Consider the following 22069-nt stretch of genomic DNA (forward strand, 5'->3'; position numbering starts at 1 on the left):
CACCCAAGCATCCCTGTTATAACTATCTTAATATGGTGAATTTCATTAATGATTTTTCTAAAGTTAAATCTTTTTATTCCAGAAAAAAAAAACCCACTAATTTGCTTTGATAAATTATTGTTTTAAATGTGTTGAATTCTCACTTCTCATATTTTACTTAGGATTTTTGTAACAAAATTTATATATGAAACTGTGTGTGTGTGTGTGTGTGTGTGTTTAAATCAGGCTTAGGTATCAAAATTCTACTTACTTCATAAAAAGAAATCTGTATGTTTTCCTATTTTTCTATGATATGTATGGAGCTGAACTGTCCAGTAGACAGTCACCAGCCACATAAGGCTTTTTTTTTTTTTTTTTAATTTTTTTTTTTTTCAACGTTTATTTATTTTTCGGACAGAGAGAGACAGAGCATGAACGGGGGAGGGGCAGAGAGAGAGGGAGACACAGAATCGGAAACAGGCTCCAGGCTCCGAGCCATCAGCCCAGAGCCCGACGCGGGGCTCGAACTCCCGGACCGCGAGATCGTGACCTGGCTGAAGTCGGACGCTTAACCGACTGCGCCACCCAGGCGCCCCTACATAAGGCTTTTTAACTTTAAATTACAATTACACAAAATTAAAAATCCTTAGTTGCAGTAGCCATATGTGGCTAGACAGCACAGATATAAAACATTTCCATCATCACAGAAGTTCTGTTGGGTATCACTGACCTCTAGCAATTTAAGTAGTAGATAATCTGGTCTTTAAAGTTTTGTAGGACTCCCCTGTAGAATAATCTGCACTTAAGTGCTCTGCTGCAGGTGTAGTTCTTTGAAATTTTTCATATGTTTTCTACATACCTGTTTAAATATTGTAATGCTATTGGGTTCAGATTTTACAAATAGTATTTTCCTACTTCACCTCACTTTTCTAATTTATTTACACAGAGTTATTTCCCCCCTTTGTCATCTCTACTTTTGTGTATCTGTGCTTATTCCTTTTCTTTAGTAGGCTAACTACTTAGTTTGTGTATCTTGTGTATTTTCCTCCCAAAGGACCGGCATTTTGACTTATTGCTTTTCTATTTTCCACCTCGTTAACTTTTGCTTTTACCTTTCTTTTTTCTTTTTCCTTTTTGTTTTCTTTGTGTCGTGACTCTTCTTCTAGCTTTTTGAATTGGGAATTTAAATCCTTAATTTTTATCCTTCCATTTTTATTGATGTCAAGTATTTAAATCTATCAGTTTTCTTTCAACCATTGCTTTAACTGATCTCAAAATTCTGATACGTGTTTATTAATTATTTTTTTTAGGAGTTTTGCAATTTTGGTTTATATCTCCCTTTTCACACAAGAGTTGTTTAGAGTTTTAGATTTCAATGTAGAAGGATATTCACCAAGAAACAGAGTGTGATATGTGTACACATACGTGATCTACCTTATTCATTAAAGACTTCAATACCTTTAACTTTTGTCCTCTTGGCCTGCCTTGCCTTGAGAGGTGTGTTAAATCTATCAGTGTGTTTGTCTCTCTTTGCACCTACAATCATTTCCATTTTACGAAGACACATTCTTTGTAATTTGGTTCCAAAATATTTTTAATTATTACATTTTCATTGTGAATTGTGTCACCATTAAGCATTATAAAGTGGCTTCTTTTGTTGAATGCATCCTGGTCTGAATTCTTTTTTTTTGTTTTTAAATTATTTTTGTGTGAGAAAGTGAGAAAGGGAGAGAGAGACAAAGAGAGTGCAAGTATGAGTGGGGGAGGGGCGGGGGGTGCGGGTGGACAGAGGATCCCCAACGCTGACATCAGTGAGTCCGATGCGGGGCTCAAACTTACGAACTGTGAAATCATGACCTCGGCCAAAGCTGGACACTCAACTGACTGAGCCACCCAGGCACCCCTCTTGGTCTGAATTCTGCCTTGTCTAATGTCAGAATTGTAGTATCTGTTATTGTATTGTTTGACTTTCCTTTTCATACCCTTAACCATCCTTTTATTTTTAGTCTTTCTCATTTATTTGACTTTAGGTATGTTTCCTGTACACAGTATAAAGCTGGGTTTGACTCTGAGTACCAATCTGAATTTTTTTCTTTTTTTTTTTTTTTTTAAATTTTTTTTTAACGTTTATTTATTTTTGAGACAGAGAGAGACAGAGCATGAACGGGGGAGGGGCAAAGAGAGAGGGAGACACAGAATTGGAAGCAGGCTCCAGGCTCTGAGCCATCAGCCCAGAGCCCGACGCGGGGCTTGAACTCATGGACCGCGAGATCGTGACCTGAGCTGAAGTCGGACGCCCAACCGACTGAGCCACCCAGGCGCCCCTGAATTTTTTTTCTTTGAATAGGTCAGTTAAGACTATTTATATTTATTAATATAAATCACACATTTGGTTTCAACCCTGTCACATTAGGTTTTATTGACTGTGCTTTCCATATTTAGTTCATCTCCTTCTCTGTGTGGTCTGTTTCTTGATCTTTTTGCTCCTTTGTTATTAAGGAAGTTTTGGAATTTTATTTTAGTAGTTACCTTTATACTAACATATTTTATAGTATCCTTAATCTACCTTTTCCTCATTTAGGCTTCTATTTGGTTTATCAGTTTTAGGTGATATCCTTTGATCCCATCTAAGGATATTACAGGAGGGAGGAAGTTTGCTTCCTGCTTCTGGTGTGAATGCTTGGTGGGATCCTGCGGCAATCCCACCTTCTCTCTTGACCATATTCTGCAGTTCACAACAGCCAGTAATATCAGTAGCCAGCACCACGACCACCACCACCTTGCTCCACTTAAATGGCTTTATAGCACTCCAGAGAGACATCTCTCCATGAACAGCTTTCCCCAGAGGCACCCCTGAAGGCAAATTTCTAGCAAGGTCCACTGCTGTGGCACCACAGTGACTTCTCTCGTACAGGGAGCCACAGCTGCGTCCCCTCCAACAAGGTCTACATATCAGCCCTGAGGATGGGAGAGGGGAGGCTCCTCCTTGGGCCCTCTATCTCAGCTCCAGTGTAGTGGCCTGCCCTTGCGTCTGCTCTTATATTCATTAGAGTTCTCTTTCCTTTTGACTAGCCAAACACACCAATACCCCAAGCCTGTGTTACAGTTAATAATTATATTAAACTTTCTGTGTTCAAATTACTGTGTGGGTTCTCTCTTTTCATTGGACCCAGACTGATACCATACTGTTCTATCCTGTCTCCACCTTTGTTTTTGTCTTAGATTGATCATTCCTTGTTTGGATGAAGCTCTTTCTGTATGTAACTCATTCCTCCGGTAGGGCTTGGGTTACAGCATTTCCTAAGCTCCTGCATGCTGAACACATTTCAGTATAATCTCAATACCCAAAAAACAGCTTGTATAGATATAAAACCCCACGCTCTTATTTTCTTTCCTTGAATTTCTTAAAAACACCACTCTACTTTGTCTTGCTTTGTACTTTGCTATAGCAAAGGATGATGCAAACTTGACTTTCTTTCCCTTGTAAATAATTTGGCCTTTTTTCTGGAGGCTTAGAGGAAATTTTTCTTTATTCTTAGAATGTAATAGTTTTACTAGAATAGATCTTAGAGTAACCAATCTGAATCAATTTTTCCAGGAATAAGGTAGGCCCTTTCAAAATAGAAGTTTGGGTTTTAATTTTTGAAAAATTTAAGTATTAATTCTGGTTCATTGCTTTGTTTATCTTCTTCAGAGACTCCAATAATACATGCATACATACATTTACACATACACATTGAATCTTTGTTGACTATGTTCTATATCCAACAGTTCCTTTCTGATACTTTTTAACCTTTTCTAATATTTATTTTTATTCTCTTGGCTGTTTTTATTTCTCTTCTCAATGTCCCTTATTACATTTTCAGTTAAACCTGTGTCCATTGGGCACCCTGGAATTGAGTCAATTGAGATTATTTTGTCTTTCTTCAATTTTTTTCTTGAGTTTGGACAATTCCATTTTTACATCTTCCTGTCTATTGTGCATTTCTAGTCTGACTTTTAAAATTTATGATTCATGGTATTTTTTTCATATCTGTCAATACTTGTTTAATTCAAGTTGGGTTGTTGTGCAATAGTTTTCTTCTGGTTAGTCACTGATTTTGGCAGAATTTTTAACAGTTAAAATGGTTTTAGCCTCATCTTTGCTTTTTGTCAGATAGAAGCTTTTTATAGGTGTCGATTGCTATTTCCTAATCATTTGAAATGTCTGATATTTTCCTGGACCAGCAAAAACAGGAGGTTCTATTTTGGCAGGGATCTCGGGTTATGAATTTTCTGTTGACCTAATGAAATGCAGTTTCTTTAGTAGATGAGGCTGTTGGGATGGGAAGTGTCTGATGTGTCTTTTGGCTTTATGATTCTCTTCTGTTTCTGTATAATTCTGAATTACAATCCCCTGCTTTTCCTTCAATATGTCTACCCTCCCCCAAAGGTAGTTGTCTTCTCAAGAGTGCTATCTCTAGTCCCTCAATCCAGACTTTCGAACCACTGGCTTCCTTTGGATTCCCCAGTAGGGAAGTAGGTCTTAGCTCTGTTCTCAGTATTTCCCACTCTAAATGGGCCTATATTTTCCTGGAGGTGATTTTGACTGTGTTAGGTCTCCACTGCCCTCTCCCTTTTAAATGCAATTTCTAACCACATAAAACTATTCATTCTGGTATGAGTCAGGTATTAGCTCTAATGGTTTCAGACCTTTATATCTGAAAATGTAATTAAAATCTGTGGTGTTCTTGACTCTCAGTTATGTTTTTTAAAAAAAAATTTTTTTTTCAACGTTTATTTATTTTTGGGACAGAGAGAGACAGAGCATGAACGGGGGAGGGGCAGAGAGAGAGGGAGACACAGAATCGGAAACAGTCTCCAGGCTCCGAGCCATCAGCCCAGAGCCCGACGCGGGGCTCGAACTCACGGACCGCGAGATCGTGACCTGGCTGAAGTCAGATGCTTAACCGATTGCGCCACCCAGGCGCCCCGACTCTCAGTTATGTTTAAACATGAATTAGGGGTGGTTTGGTTTCCTTTTGGATTTGTACATTTCTAGAGAAGTTACTGAAAGATTGATGTGAGGGTTAGGGGCACTGACATGCACCCCCTCATGCAGTCAAAAATTGCGTAGAATCTTTGACTTCCCCCAAACTTTACTAATAGCCTACTGTTGACCAGAAGCCTTAATGATAATGTGAAGAGTTGATTAACACATATTTTGTGTGCTATATGTATTATATAGTGTATTCTTATAATAAAGGAAGGTAGAAAGAAGAAAATGTTACTAAGAAAATATTAAGGAAGAGAAAATACATTTATAGTACTGTACTGTATTTACAGAAATAAATTTGTGTATAAGTGGAGCTGTGTAGTTCAAGCCTGTGTTGTTCAAGGGTCAACTCTACTTTTGAATAGCCTATCAAGATGTTTCCAAATAGCAATTCATCAAGCAGGTTGAGAATAATACAGTACTATTTAGCTATAAAAAGGAATGAAGAATATCTCCATGCTACTAAGAAGTCATCTTTAGGGTATTTCATTAAGTGGCAAAAAGTAAGGTTAAGACCAATATGTATAGTATGCTGTCATTTATATAAGAAGGTGGGAAATACCTTATGTATTTTGTACACACACAGACACACACACAGGATATTTGTATTTTTAAAAAATGGGAATATAGACAGGGGCTACCTATGGCAGAAGAAGGGAAGAAAGTGAAGGCGATTTCTCTCAATATACTTCCCTTTACAGATTTGACTTTAAGAATGATGTGTATCACATATACATTTATAAAGAAAAATTTCCAAGAAGCAATCTCTAAAAATAAAAAACAATACAACAAATGAACCCAGGTTTATACCAAGTTGGTGGCACTGCCACCCAGAGAGAAACTAATCCAAGCAAACTTATAATATATTGACTATCCTTCATTGGAGGGTAGGAAAACAAGAAATGCAAGTAACTCAAACACCGTCAGTAATGATAATGGTGGTAAGTGTTGCTACTGTTATTCTGAGACTGTTGTCCTGTGTACTATAATAGGATAAAACAACTGAGTTATTTTGCTAGTGACATGGAGAACTAGGGTTTTGTTGTGGTATAAAGGAGATACAGATTAAAGACAGCAAAGATAAAGTAAATAAAAGCACCATTTGTCCTGAACTTTAGTACGAAGTATCAATATGAACTAATGATTTTCTCTTAATAATAATAATAGTAACAGTAATAATAACAATAAGGCAGTTCCTATCTCTCTATATCAAAAAGATGTAGAAAGAATGACCAACCCAGTAGCACTGAGTACTCTAGGATTCAGATAATAGTCTCTAAATACCATTTTCCACTAAGAAGAACCGGAAGAACTGGGCATCTAAAAGAAACAGCTGATTCCATAGTTGAGGCAGATAATTTAAAAGATGAACCTGGCACTTGTTGAGATGAGCACTGGACATTATTATATGTAAGTGATGAATCACTGGGTCCTACTCCAGGAACCAATACTACATTGTATGTGAACTAACTTGAATTAAAAAAAAAAAAAAAAAAAAAAAAAAAAAAAAAGAGTCTGGAAGATTTTGAAATTTCAAAAATCCAACACAGCTATCAAACAATGAAGTGTCAGAAGACTGGATGCCTGGGTGGCTCAGTCCATCAAGCACCCGACTCATGATCTCAGGATCATGAGATCGAGCACCGTGTCGGGCTCTGCACTGGGTGTGGAGCCTGCTTGAGATTCTCACTCTCTCTCCCTCTACCCTCCCCCGCTGCACTGTGCTGCCACTGGTGCACTCTCTCAGAAAAGAAAAGAAAAGAAAAGAAAAGAAAAGAAAAGAAAAGAAAAGAAAAGAAAAGAAAAGAAAAGAAAAGAAAAGAAAAGAAAAGAAAAGAAAGGAAGAAAGAAAGAAAGAAAAAGAAAAGGAAAAGGAAAAAAAAAAGTGTCAGGAAATCATTTGATGAGGCTCCTATGCAGCCAATGGGACAAATCAAGAATCAGTAAGGACAATTAGTGTAATGGAATGAAACATGTCAAATATGTAAGAATCCTTGGGTTTATGATACTAAGTAACAATAACAACAAAAACGTCCTTAAATATTTTTGGAGGATGGTAGTAAACTAATTCATTATTTTGAAAATTGGTAAAGAATCAAGCATTTAAGCTTTCTTCCATGAACTATAACCTCACAATAACCAAAAATGTGATGAAAGTTTAATAGATATATTCCATTTAATTTATGTGGACAGAACTGTAAGATTAAAATTTCCCATTTTGCAACCATAATGAATTGATTGCTCTATATCAGGAGTCAGCAAATTATAGCTAGCAGGCCAGTCATCTGTTTTTGTAAATATAAGATTTTATTGGAACACAGCCTTGCCCATGTATTTATGTATTGTCTGTGGCTATTTTTGTATTACAATGACAAAGCTGACTAGTTGTAACAGAGAATGTATGGCCCATAAACCTGAAAGTTTTACTGTCTAACTCTTTAAGAAAATCTGTCAACCCTTGATCTAGACCACAAACAGTAACAGCTGCTACATTATAAAATGAGAGAAATGAGACCATATATATATATCCTTCCCAACAGAAGTAAACACCACTACCTGTGAAATGTTCTTATGAAAAAATTGAACCTGAACCTGATCAAGCCTCAAGATCTAGCTGACAATTTCTAGAAAAGAGAGAACATGGAAATGTGTCAAATGTTACCATAGAGATACAATCAGCAAAATCTAATTGTGGGAGATAATTAAAGACAAATTACTTAGATTTTTCAACAAATAAATTGCAAGAAAAAAATAAGAGAGAAAGAGAACCCATAGATTAAAAGAGACTTAAAGGACATGTCAACCAAGTGCAATATGTGCATCTTATTTGAATCCTGATTCAAAGGAACTAATAAAGAGAAAGAGAGAGGAGACAGACAGACAGACAACAGGGAAAATTTAAACACTGAGTAAATATTAGTTGGTATTAAGGAATTATCGTTAGTTTATAAACACATGATAATGTTATTATGATTGTTTTAAAAATATTATCTACGAGACATAGATACCAAATATTTAATGACAGAATAATACTATGTTGGGGCAACAGGGCAGGAGGGGGCAGGAAATATGTGCAGATACAAATAAAACATGATCGATTATGTGTTGATAATTATCAAGGATAAAGAGTACATGGACATTCACTGTGCTATTCTTGTGACTTCTCTATGTGTTTGGAATTTTATTACAAATAAATTTTTTAAATGGGGGATAATTCAGTAACCACCTGGGGATTTCCTGCAAATGTCATCTGTCCTCTAATGCTCAATTAATTTAGCACAACCCCCTGAGGGGAACATAGCCCACAGCTCATAACCCATCTCTCTCTATTCTCTGTTGAGACTCATTGCAATAGTGACTGATAGTAATTGATGAGATGGGCTGAGTCACTTATACTGAGGGGAAAAAACAAAAAGATAAATCTGATCTTGAGAAGAAAATTCTAGTGGGGTTATTAGTTTAAGTAAAATAACACATTTTACTTAACAACTGATTCAAAGTGAGAAAATTACAAGGACCAAGTGAGAATTTAAGGAAAAGGAGATAAGGGACCTCTGTATCAGTCATCTTGTTACTGAAAGATTTTTCTCTCACCTCTGGTTATCCTTGTAGGATTTGGTAAAATCCTTTATGGTTTTTTGAGGCAGGCTAAATGGTAAAACCTCCTTCCACTCTCTCAGGGTAACTGGGAACTGATGAAAGGTGTGGTTTTGAGTTAGAAAAAGGAGAGCTTAAGAAATAAGCTTGGATATCATAAGTTAATGTAGAGATGGACATGTCCATATTTTATAGCACATTTCATTTTGGTAGGCCTTTTCTTTTGGCCATATGAAAGAGAAGAATAGGCAGGGGACCCTAGGCTTTCCTGTAACAGGATGTAACATTCTGGGAAGATAACTAATTGGCTAAGGAAGGCTTGGGTCTAGTTACTCACCCAGAGGGGGCTGCAGCATACCCCCATTCTTCTCACAGTTCCCAATAGGCTGGATTTCAGATGAGTCAACCAGCCGCCAGAAGTCATTCTTGTTGTCACTGCCATCAAGGCGAAGGCGGAGCCGGGCACCTGTCAGTCCAACTACTGTCGCAATACACGTGGATGTGGTATTCCTGGGGTCCTGCGCTTCCAATTTCATGCTGATCTTGAACTCGTTGCTTGGAGGTGTGTAGGACTGAGAAAAACAAGCCATGGGGATTAGGCAGACTAAGAGTATAAGGCATTTTCAGTAAAGATGTTAAGAGATGGAGCCTGAAAATTTAATGCTTTGTACTGAAACTGGTTACAGTGGGGCCCAGGACAAGCACCTTGAACTATTCCCTGATACTTAGGAAGGATTTCATGTAAAAGAAACACTGGAAGGTAAGATGAAGGGGAAAAAATTTACTTTCCACAAAAGCATCAAATATTGACTCACACCAGTAAGAAAAGCACAGCAGTGTCTCAAATGGTCCTGACTTAAATGCTTCTTCATCCTGTCTTCTCTAACATCCTAACTCTCCAGGTGTTCATAACATTTTCTTCTCAGAAATCATCCTATTAAACTTGCACATCCTTAATGTCTCTTCATGGAGTGTTTCAGCATGCAGGTTTGTGTATTCATCACACAGGCCCAAAGACTATTTTTCTCATTTTGACATTAACTTAGAAATCAATTCACAGTTTTAAAAACAATTTTAAGTTATAATTGACATACCATAAACTATATACACTTTGTTAAATCTTGACATACGTATACACCCATGACACCATACATATCACATACACCTTGAAACCACCATCATAATCAAGATAATGAACATGGACACACTCCCAAGTTTTTTCATGTCCCTTTATAATTCTTCTGTCTGGCCCTTCCCAGACCCCTGTCCCCAGGCAAACATTGATTACTTTCTCTCACTGTAGATTGACTGGTTTGCATTTCTTCCTCTTAAGTGGAATCAGAATAAACTCTGTTTGTGTTTGTCTAGCTTCTTTCACCCAGCGTAATTATTCTGATATTCATCCCTATTGTTGAATGTATCAATAACTCATTTTTAAAAAAAATTTTTTTTAGAATGAAATCTGGCCATTTGTAGCAACGTGGATGGAACTGGAGGGTGTTATGCTAAGTAAAATAAGTCAGGCAGAGAAAGACAGATATCTTATGTTTTCACTCCTATGTGGATCCTGAGAAACTTAACAGAAGACCAAGGGGGAGGGGAAGGGGGAAAAAAAGTTACAGAGAGGGAAGGAGGCAAACCATAAGAGACTCTTAAATACTGAGAACAAACTGAGGGTTGATGGGGGTTGGGGGAGAGGGGAAATTGGGTGATGGGCATCGAGGAGGGCACCTGTTGGGGTGAGCACTGGGTGTTGTATGGAAACCAATTTGACAATATATAAAAATAAAAATTAATTTTTTAAAATATATAGTCCATTTTTTTTAAACACTTTATTTTTTCAAAGCAGTTTTAGGTTCAGAAGAAAACCGACAGGAAGGTAAAGAGATTTCCCATATATACTCAGCCCCAACACATGCATAGTCTCCCCTGTTATTGACACCCCTCACCACAGTGGTACATTTGTTACAAATGATGAACTTATATTGACACATCATAATTATCCAAAGTCCACACGTCACATTAGGGTTCTCTCCTGGTGTTGTACCTTCTGTGGGTTTGGTCAAATGTATAATGGCGTGTGTTTATCATTACAGGATCATACAAAATAGTTTAACTGTCTTAAAAATCCTCGGTGTTCTGTCAATTCATCCCTCACTCACCCACCCACTGGCAGCCACTGATCTTCTTAGGGTCTCTATAGTTTTGCAGCCTTTTCAGGCTGGCTTCTTTCCGTCAGTAATAGGCATTTAAGTTTCCTCCATGTCTGCTCATGGCTTGGTAGCTCATTTCTTTTTAGGGCTTATATTCTGTTGTTTGGCTATACCACATTTTTTTCATTCACCTACTGAAGGGCATCTCGGTTGCTTCCAAGTTTTGGCAGTTATGAATAAAAGTGCAACAAACATCTACGTGCAGGTTTTTTGCTGGTGTAAGTTTTTAAGTCATCTGAGTAAATACCAAAGAATATGGTTGCTCGATCTCATAGTAAGAGTATGTCTTGTTTCGTAAGAAATCACCACACTATCTTACAAAAATGGTTATGCAATTTCGCGTTACCACAATAAACGAATTCCTGTTGCCCACATCCTTGCTCACATTTGTCGGTATCAGTGTTTTCTGGATTTTGGCCATTCTAATAGGTGTGTAGTGGCATCCCACTACTGTTAATTCGTATTTCTCTGATGACATATGATGTGGAGTATCTTCTCACATGCTTTTTTTGTCATCTGCATGTCCTCTTTCGTGAGAAGTCTAAGATCTTTGGCCCATTTTTTAAATCAAGTTGTTTCCTTTCTTGACACTTCAAGTGTTCTTTGCAGGTTTTGGGTAACATTCCTTTACCAGATATGCCTTTTCCAAATATTTTCTCCCAGTCTGTGGCTTGTCCTCTTATTCTCTTGACAGTGTCATTCACGGAGGCAGGTTTTAATTTTAACGAAGACCAGCTTATCAATGATTTCTTTTATGGATCATGTCTTTAGTGTCGTATCCAAAAAGTCATCGCCACACCCAAGGCCATCTTGTTTTTCCCCTAGGTTATCTTCTAGTTTTATAGTTTTGGGTTATATATTTAGTCTGTGGTCTGTTTTGCACTAACTTTTGTGAAGGATATAAGGTTTCAGTCTAGGTTCCTTTTTTTTTTTTTTTTTTTTTGCATGTGGCTGTCCAGTTAAGCACTATTTGCTGAAAAAACTATCTTAGGTCCATGGTATTGCCTTTGCTCCTTTGTCAAAGATCAGTTGCCTATACTTATGTGGGGCTATTCCTTGGCTCTCTGTTCTGTTCCACTGATCCATCTGGTTCTTCTTTTGCAAACAGCACACTGTCTTGATTCCTGTTTCTTTATAGTGAGCCTTGAAGTCGGGTGGTGTCAGTCCCCCAACCCTGTTCTCCTTCAATACTGTGTTGGCTATTCTAGATCTTCGCCTCTCCATGTAAACTCTAAAATCAATTTTTCCACAAAATAACTTGCTGTAATTTTCATTAGGCTTGCACTGAATCTATAGATCATGATGGGAAGAACTGACATCTTCACAATATTGAATCTTCCTATTCTTGAACATGGACTATTTTTCCGTTTTTTGTTTTTGTTGTTCATTGGTTTCACCAGATTTTGTAGTTTTCCTCATACAAAGCTTGTATATATTGTTAGATTTATACTTAAGTGCTTCATTTTTGGAGGTCCTCAATGGTACTGTATTTTTAATTTCAGAATCCACTTGTTTATTACAGTATAAAGGAAAGTCACTGACTTTATTAACCTTGTATCCTGAAACCTTGCTGTAATTGCTTATTAATTCCAGGTTGGTGTTTTTGTTTTTGTTTTGTCAATTCAGATTTTCTACAAAGACAATTATGTCATCTGCAAACAAAGAGTTTTATTTTTTCCTTCCTAAGCTGTGTATCTTTTATTTCCTTTTCTTGTCTTATTGCAGTATCTAAAACTTCCACTATGATACTGAAAAAAAGAGGTGAGAGGAGACATCTTGCCTTTTCCTGATCTTAGTGGGAAAGCTTCTAGTTTCTCACCATTAAGTATGATGCTGGCTATAAGATTAGTAGATAGTATCTCTCAGCATAACTATTCTGATAGTCATCCTATTGCTGAATGCATTAATAATTCATTTCTCTTTATTGCTGAGTAGTAAATCATGTTGATAAACATTTGGGGTGTTTCCAGTTTTTTTTAAATGTTTGAGAGAGAAAGAGAGAGAGCGAGCACAGGGGAGGGCAGAGAGAGAAAGTGGGAGAGAGAGAATTCCAAGTGCAGAGCCTAAAGGAGGGCTCAATCCCACAAACCATGAGATCATGATCTGAGCTGAAACCAAGAGTCAGATGCTCAACTGACTGAGCCATCCAGGCATCCCATTTTTTGTTTTTTGTTTTTTCCAGTTTTTGATGATTACAAATAAATTGTTAATGAATGCCCATGTATAAATCTTTGTATGGGAATATATTTTCTTTTCTCTTGGGTAAATATCTAAAGGTGAAATGGATGGATCATATGGTAGGTATTTATTTGTTTAACTCACATACCAGAAAATTTACCTTTTTACAGTATATACCTTGGTAGTTTTTTTAGTATATTCATAGAGTTGTGCAAACATCACTCGATTTAAATTTAGAACATTTTCATCATCCCCAAAAGAATTCCCATACCCATTAGCAGTCTCTCCCCATTCAGCCCTCAGCCCAGCCTAAAAACGATTAATCTGTTTCTATGGATTAAAGGTTTAATATAAATGGAATTATACAGTATGTGAGTGGTTCCTTCCTTCACTTAGCATAATGTTTTCAAGGTTAATGTGTGTTGTATTTCATTCATTCTCACTGATGAGTAATATTCCATTGTGTGAATATACTACATTTTGCTTAACCATTCATCAATTGATGGACACTGAGTTTTCTCTTTTTGGCTATTATGTATAATGATACCATTTGTGTATAAGTTTTGTGTGGTCATGTGTTTTCCTTACCTAGGAGTGGGAATCCTGGTTCATGTGCTAATTCTATGTTTAACATTTTGAGTAGCTTCTAAACTGTTTTCTAACGTGATTACAACATTTTACAATCTTACCAGCAATGTATGAAGGTTCCAATTTCTTCATATCCTCACCATCCTTGTTACTGTCTGCCTTTTTATCATTTATTTAACTTATTTATTGTTTATTTATTTCTGAGAGAGAGACAGAGTGAGAGCCAGGGAGGGGCAGAGAGAGAGGGCAACACAGAATCTAAGGCAGGCTTCAGGCTTCGAGTCATCTGCCCAGAGCCTGATTAGGGGCTCGAACTCACGAACAGCAAGATCATGACCTGAGCCGAAGTCAGACGCTCAACCGAGCCCCCAGGCGCCCCATGGTCTGTCTTTTTAATTTCAACTATCCTAGTAGATATGAAGTGGTATCTCACAGCACTTTTCATTTGCATTTCCCTCAAGATTAATGATATTAAGCATCTGTTATGTGCTTACTGGCCAGTTGTGTATATTTGGAGAAATATCTATTGAAATTTTTTGCCCATTTAAAAATTAGGTTGTCTTTGCCCATTTAAAACTTAGGTTGTCTTATTAATTTAAAAATTAGGTTCTTCAGGGGCACCTGGGTGGCTCAGTCAGTTAAGCGTCTGACTTTGACCAGGTCATGATCTCGCGGTTTGTGGTTTTGAGACCCATGTCTGGCTCTGTGCTGACAGCTCAGAGCCTGGATCCTGCTTCGGATTCTGTGTCTCCCTCTCTCGGCCCCTCTCCTGCTTCTTCTCTCTCTCTCTCAAAAATGAATAAATGTAAAAGAAAAAATTAAAAAATTTTGGTTCTTCATATATTCTAGATACAAGTTCCTTATCAGATACATGATTTGTGAACATTTTCTCCCACTTTGTGGATCATCTTTTCACTTTCTTGATAGTGTTCTTGGAAGCACAAAAGTTTTTAATTTTTATGAAGTCTAATCGATCTAGTTTTTCTTTTGTGGCTTGTGCTTTTGGTGCCATATCTAAAAAACCATTGCCTAATCCAAGGGCATGAAGATTTACTCCTATGTTTTCTTCTAAGAGTTCTATAGTTTTAGCTCTTACATTTAGGACTATCAGCTACTTGAACTTAATTTTTGTATATGGTATGGAGGTAGGGTGCAACTACATCCTTTTGTATGTGCATATCCAATTCTCCCCGCACTAGTTATTAAAAATCCCACTTAACTTTGTCCAAAATCAATTAAGCAAAAATGTATGAGTTTATTTCCAGACTCTCAAGTCTAATCCACTGACCTATAAGTCTATCTTTATGCCAGTACCACAATGTCTTGAGTATTGTAGCTTCATAGTAAGTTTTGAAATCAGGAAATGTGAGTTCTCTACCTTTGTTCTTCTTTTCCAACATTGTTTCGGCTATTTTGGTTCCCTTGTGTTTCTTTATGGATTTTAGAATCAATTTGTCAATTTCTGCAACATAGGTACCTGGGATTTTGATAGGAATTACATCAAATTGTTAGATTAATTAGGAGAGCACTGCTGTCAGCTATGTGATGTGCCAATGTTTTCCAAGACTATGGCTTATATTTCCTTCTTTTACCAGTGTCTTTTGAAGGGCAGATGTCCTTAACTTTGACAAAATCTGCTTTATGATTTCTTTATGTAAGTTTTTCATGTTTGTCAGTTTATTCCTAATTTTTTTTCTGCTATTGTAAATGAGAGTTTCTCTTCCATTATGTCTTCTATTAAGTTACTTTTAACCATGTTACTGAGGTATAAACATTTTTTTTTTCAGGTTAAAGATGTATTATTCAATTCCTAATTTAGTGATTTTTTTTTTTTTTTGCCTCAGTAGTCTGTTGTTGCAGTTTGTTTTTGCGAAACTGTATCGTAAAAAACTTTTTAAAAATGTTTATTTGTTTTTGAGAGAGAGGGACAGAGAGTTGAGCACGAGCAGGGGCAGAGAGAGAGGGAGGCACAGAATCTAGGCTCTAAGCTCTGAGCTGTCAGCACCAAAGCGACTTGGAGCTCGAACTGACGAGCTGTGAGATCATGACCTAAGCCAAAGTCGGACACTTACCTAACTAAGCCACCCAGGTGCTCTGCCAGACTATATTTTAAAGTATGTTTTCACCAGTAGTTTATGAAAGTTCCATTTACTCCACATCCTTGCCACTATTAGGTATGGTCAGTCCTTTCTATCAGAGACATTTAAATAAATGTATAAATAAATGTATAGAGATAGCTCATTATGATTTTGCTTTGTATTTCCCTAATAAAAATGTTAACCATCAATTCATGTACTTATTTGCTACCCACATATTTTCTTTAGTGGTTGCTTTACTCTTTCAATCTGAATCCCTTTCCTTCCTCCCTCGCTCCCTCCCTTTCTCCTTTCCATCCTTTGTTTTGTTTTTTTGTTTTGGCCTGGTCACATTGGTAGTACAATGTTGAATGGAAGTGGTAAAAGCAGACATCCTTGTCTTATTCTTGATGTTAAGGGGAAAACGTTTAAACTTTTACCATTAAGTATGATAACTATAAGTTTTTCATAGATGCCTTTTAGGAATTAAGAAATTCCCTTCTATTTCTTGTTGTGAGAGTCCTGATTTGTAACGGACATTGGGTTTGGTCAATGCTTTTTGTGCATCTATTGAGATGATCATACTTTTTCTTCATTAGTATGTTCACATGGTGAAACATTGATTTTTGAATGTTTAATCAACCTAAAATTCTTGGAATTAAGCTCCACCTAGTCATGATGAATTACTATTATATGTTGTTAAAATCAATTTCCTAGAATTTCCTTTAGATTTTTTACACATATCTTTATGTGGGATGTTGCTTTACAGTTTTTTCTTTCAGTATCTTTACCTGATTTTGATTATCAGAGTAATATTTGATTCAAAGAATGATCTGGAATGTATTCACTTTTCTTAAACTTTCTGGAAGAGTCTGTGTAGAATTTGTGTTACTTTCTCCTTAAATGTTTGGAAAAATTCACCAGTGAAGTCATCTGGGCCTGAAGTTTTCTTTGTGTGAAATTTCTTAACTACAAATTCAGCTTCTGTAACAGAAATAGTGCTGTTCAGATTTTCTTTAAGTGAACTTTGGTAACATGTGTTATTCATGAAAATTATCCATTGCAACTAAGTTATCAAACTTAAAGGCATAAATTTGTTCGTAATATTCTTTTATTATCTTTTTAATATTTGTAGAATCAACAGTGATGTTACTCCTTCCAGTTCCGCTATTAGTAATCTGTGTCATCTTTTCTTCTTGATTAATCTGGCTAGAAGTTCATCATTTCTATTGATCTTTGCAAAGACTCAGCTTTTGGCTTCAATGATTTTCATGTTTTTTGGGTCTTTTTTTATATCATTGGTGTATGCTCTGATTTTTATTATTTCCTTTTCTCTGCTTACTTTGGGGATAATTTGCTCTTTTTGTCCCCCTAGTTGTTTAAAATGGAAGCTGAAGTCACTAAATGAAACTTTTCTTCTTTTCTAGTATTGGTGTTTAGTACTATAAGCTCCTTGTAAGGACTGCTTTAGCAGCAATCCACAACTCTGAAATGTTCTATTTTCACTTCCATATAGTTGAAAATATTGTTTAAAGTTTATTTATTTATTTTGGGAAAGAGAGCACAAATGGAGGAGGGGCAGAGAGAAGAGAAATCCAAGCAGGTTCCATGCTGTCAGTGCAGAGCCCAAATGCTGGGCTCAATCTCACAACCCATGAGATCATGACCTGAGCCAAAATCAAGAGCGGGACGCTTAATCAACTGGGTCACCCAGGCTCCCCTAGTTGAAAATATTTGTTAACGTCCCTTTTAATTTCTCCATACCCAAGGGGGTATTTAGAAATGTGTTACTTAGTTTCCAAATATTTAGAGATTTTCTGCTATTAATTTTTTATTTAACTTAGTGTACTTTATATTACAGCCTTTTAAATTTACCAAAACTTATTTTATGGTCCAGAATATGGCCTAACTTGGTAAACTGTCTGTGTGCACTTGAAAAGAATGTACACTCTACTGTTGCTGGGGATGCTCTATACCTGTCAATTAGGTCCAACTGACAAACACTGACAGTGTTGCCAATGTCTACTATTCACTTGCTGATTTCTTACTACTTGTTCTTTAATCATAGAGGGGAGTATTAGAACTCCCAACTACAAATAAATTTAGATTTATTCATTTCTCCTTACATTTCTATTTGCTTCACATAAAAATGTCTGACCCCTTTCATGATGAAATTGCCTTTTTTTTTTTTTTTAAATCCCTGGTAGTATTCTTTACTCTGAGATATATTTTGATATTAACATAGTCATTTTAGTTTTATTATGGCTAATGTCAGCAGAGTATATCATTTTCCATCCCTTTACTTTTAACCTGTTTATGTCTTTATATTTAAAGTATAATTTCTTGCAAGCAGTATACAATTGGGTCTGTTTTTTGTTTTTTTTTTTTCAATGTGACAATCTCAACCTTTTAACTGAGGCATTTAGACCATTTATAATTAATTTGATTACTGATATGGTTGGATTTAAGTCTACCATCTGCTATTTATTTTCTATTATTTTAGTAGTTGTTTTGGTCTTTATAGTAAACATGTTTACCTCATCAGTCTATCTTCAAGTATACTACTTCATGTAAAAGAATCTTACAGTAGTATATTTAAGATTTCTCCTCTACTGGGCATTTATGCTTTTGTTATACATTTTATTTATACATCTGTTATCACCTCAATAATGCAATATGATTATTACTGTTTACATAATTACCCTTTGTAGAGATTTAAATCAGAAAAAAACATATGTTTTTACCCTTATGTATTTACATCTTATGTATTTACGCTTGTAATTACAATTTTTTTATTATTTTTTTTCACATTTATTTATTTATTTATGAGAGACAGAGAGCACAAGCGGAGGATGGGAAGGGAGAGAAGGAGACACAGAATCCAAAGCAGGCTCCAGGGTCTGAGCTGTCAGCACAGAGCCTGACATGGCGCTCGAACTCACAAACCACGGGATGATGACCTGAGCCGAAGTCGGACGCTCAACTGACTGAGCCACCCAGGCGCCCCACCCTTCTAATTACAATTACCAGGGATTTTCATTCCTTTTTATAGATCTGTAATTCTACCTGGTAATATTTTCCTTTTGCCTGACACACTTCCTTTAACATTTCTTGTATTGAGTCTTCTGGTGATTAATTCTTTTGGTTTTTGTATGTCTGAAAATATATTTTGCCTTTTGTTTTTGGAAGATCTTTTTACTGGGTATAGAATGCTAGATTGACAGGTTTTGCTTTTGGTACTTTAAACATGTTACTCAACTTTCTTGTTTGCATTGTTTCTGACAAGAACATATAATGTCATTCTTATCTTAGTTTCCCTGTATATAAGGTGTCTTTCTTCTCTGGCTGCTTTTGAGATGTTCTTTATCACTAGCTTTGAGCATTTATGATTGTGTTAATGTAGTTTTCTTCTTGTCGTTGATTTGTGGGGGAGAAGGGGATTCACAGAGTTTCTTTAATCTGTGGATTTACAGTTTTCCTCAATTTTGGAAAATTTTTAGCCATTGTATCTTCAAGTACTTTTTCTGTCCCTCATCTCTATTCTCCTTTGGGCACTCTAATTACATGGTCTACGAAGTTACCCCATGGAAACTGAAGTTATCCTTTGGCTCACTGATAATCTTTTTCATCTTTTGAGCATTCTTTTCTCTCATTGTGTTTCATGATAGTTTCTACTGCTATGTCTTCAAGTTTACCGGTCTTTTCTTCTGTCATTAATCTCATCCAGTGTATTTTTCATTTCGCACATAGTAGTTCAATATGAGTCTTTTTTTTTTATATCTTCTATGTCTCTGTTTAACTTTCAAACACATGGAATACAATTAAAATAACTGTTTTAATGTTTCTGTTTGCTATTCTGAGACCTATATAGGTTTTGAGTCTATTTCAATTGGTTGATTATTCTGCTCATGATGATTATGTTTTCCTGCCTCTTCTCATTCTTGGTAATCTTTCACTGGATGTCAGACATTTTGACTTTTAGCTGTTGGCTGCTGGATGTTTTTGCATTCCCTTATTATGCTTTGTTCTTCTTTTAATATACATTTTTATGATTTTTTAGTGACAGCTGTGTTTCTTTTTTTAATTTCTTTTTCTTTTTTTAAATTTATATCCAAGCTAGTTAATATACAGTGTAACAATGGTTTCAGGAACCAAATTTAGTGATTCATCACTTACATGTAACACCCAGTGCTCATCCCAACAAGTGCCCTCCTTAGTGCCCACCACCCATTTAGCCCATCCCCCTACCCAACACCCCTCCAGCAACCCTCAGTTTGTTCTCTGTATTTAAGAGTCTCTTATGATTTGCCTTCCTGTTTTTATCTTATTTTTCCTTCCCTTCCCGTGTTCACCTATTCGGTTTCTTAAATTCCACATATGAATGAAATCCTGTAATATTTATTTTCTGTTACTGACTTATTTTGCTTAGCATAACACATCCTAGTTCCATCCATGTTGTTGCAAATGGCAAGATTTTATTCTTTTTGAACGCCAACAGTCCCTTTTATATATATATATATATATATATATATATATATATATATTACATTACAATATATGTAACATATATCACATCTTCTTTTGTGCTTTGTTCTTAGATGCACTTAAATTACCTGCAAACAGTTTGATCATTTTGAGTTTTGCTTTTATGATGTGTTAGGCAGGTCCAGAGAAGTGCTCATTCTAAGGCTAATTATTCCCCGCTACTGAGTAAGATCTTCCCAAGTTTTCCACCTTATGCCACATGAATTATGAGATTTTCCAGTCTAACTGGTGGAATCAGGCATTATTTCCAGCCCTGTGGGAGTGTTAGATTCTGTTCCTTCTACAGATCTGATGGTTTTTCTCTTGGCTTTAGGTCGTTTCCTCATATGCATACATGGAACAACAACAGCACTTTGCTGAATACTTGAAGAGGGCTCTCTGCAGATCCCTGTGGTTTTCTTTCTGTGCAGCTCTCTCCTCATAGGCATTCTGTCCTACAAATTCTAGCCACCTTGGTTTCCCCTCTTAGCTCCAACCATTCAAATTAGGGATTCTGCTGGGTTCTACCCTAGGCTCCCCTTCTCTGGGCCATGGTCTCAAAACTCTCTTAAGGGAGTAAGCTGGGAAATCATAAGAGGCTCAACTCATTGTTTTTCATCTCTCGGAGATCACTGTGCTTGGCTGCCTGATCTTCAGTAACTTGAAAACCACTGTTTAATATAATATACTCTGTCCTTTTATTATTATTTCAGGTGAGAGTATGGAGTTAGTCCCTATTATTTCAAATGAGCAAAAGTCCTGGATTTGTATTTTTATTTAGAGCACAGACAAAATTCAAAGTGAAATGTTGACAATTTGAGGAAATAAACACTGAAGAATAAAGGGAGGGAAGGATACATAATTTCCTGATGTTTAGCTCTGTTTGGCAGCAGTACACTTCTTTGCTTACCAGCCTATCATGTGCTGATATAGTCAACATTATCTGTGCATTGCGTGCAACACTTAATCCTTTGTGGGAAGCTCTGAATGACCTCTAATAACGTCCTAACATACTCTCCAATGGAACTCAGTGCCAGCATTCTTATGAAAATGTGGCAGGGGTGCTGTGTATAGAGAAATCAATACTGACCCACTTTCAAGAACTGTCTAAGGGATATAACTGTCTCCTCTCTGTCTGAATTAAGAACTATTTTAAAAAACAAAAAACAAAAAACAACCAGCTACTATTCTCAGTAACAAAACATATCCTCAAGGAGGCGAAGAAAGGAAAAGGTGTCACTTGGGATGATGTTGGAAGGAAGGTGTCCTACCAAAATTCATGAGTTTTGAGCCTTGAGCTGTATTCTTCCCATAGAAGTTTACTCTGGGGCCTTCAGGTGAGAAGTCCAAGGGCTCCTACCTCATGTTTTGGTTATCTAAGGATCAGAACAAACCTACTTGCCTCCCACCTACTAAAGATGTTGAGAATCAATTACCTGCTTGAAGCAATGGACAGGCGCTGGGACTGAACATGTTTCTTTTAGGTATTTGTCCCAGGTAAAATGACCTGAAAAGGAAATAGAAATCTCCATCACAGTCAACTTCCTAAAAAGTGCTTTCAGGATGCAATCTACACTAAACATTAGGCCATTTTTTGACTCGTTCTGAGCATAAGAAAAAACTTATTTTTCCCTGTTTGGGCTCAAGAGAGTATTACGGGTAGAAATCTATGTGACCTGAGTGGATCATTTTAGATCAATGTATTAAAATTATGGTCTAAAGATGACCTTACTACGTTTTACATGTTAGTCCCTAAAGTGATCCGAAATGCCAGAGCAACATGTACCAGTATCTCACAGAAGTGTCCAGGAAGCTCTTGGAAAACAGAATAGAAGACATAGAAAATGGCTGAGGAGATTCCTTCTGAACAACCTGACTCC

At 36.5% G+C, this 22069-nt stretch overlaps 1 protein-coding gene across 10 annotated transcripts in view; it reads right to left on the reverse strand.

Moving 5' to 3' along the window:
- Positions 1-22069, reverse strand: part of SCMH1 (Scm polycomb group protein homolog 1) — a 187458-nt gene that overhangs the window by 98694 nt on the left and 66695 nt on the right. For all 10 annotated transcript variants that reach the window (XM_030323809.1, XM_030323801.1, XM_030323800.1 and 7 more), the window contains 2 exons: positions 21626-21696; positions 8949-9183 (listed from right to left, as the gene is read on the reverse strand). In XM_030323809.1, coding sequence (XP_030179669.1) covers positions 8949-9183; positions 21626-21696 — 306 coding nt within the window. The remainder of the gene's footprint in view (positions 1-8948; positions 9184-21625; positions 21697-22069) is intronic.

This window comes from Lynx canadensis, chromosome C1 (assembly GCF_007474595.2).
Source record: "Lynx canadensis isolate LIC74 chromosome C1, mLynCan4.pri.v2, whole genome shotgun sequence".
Lineage (NCBI taxonomy): Eukaryota > Metazoa > Chordata > Mammalia > Carnivora > Felidae > Lynx > Lynx canadensis.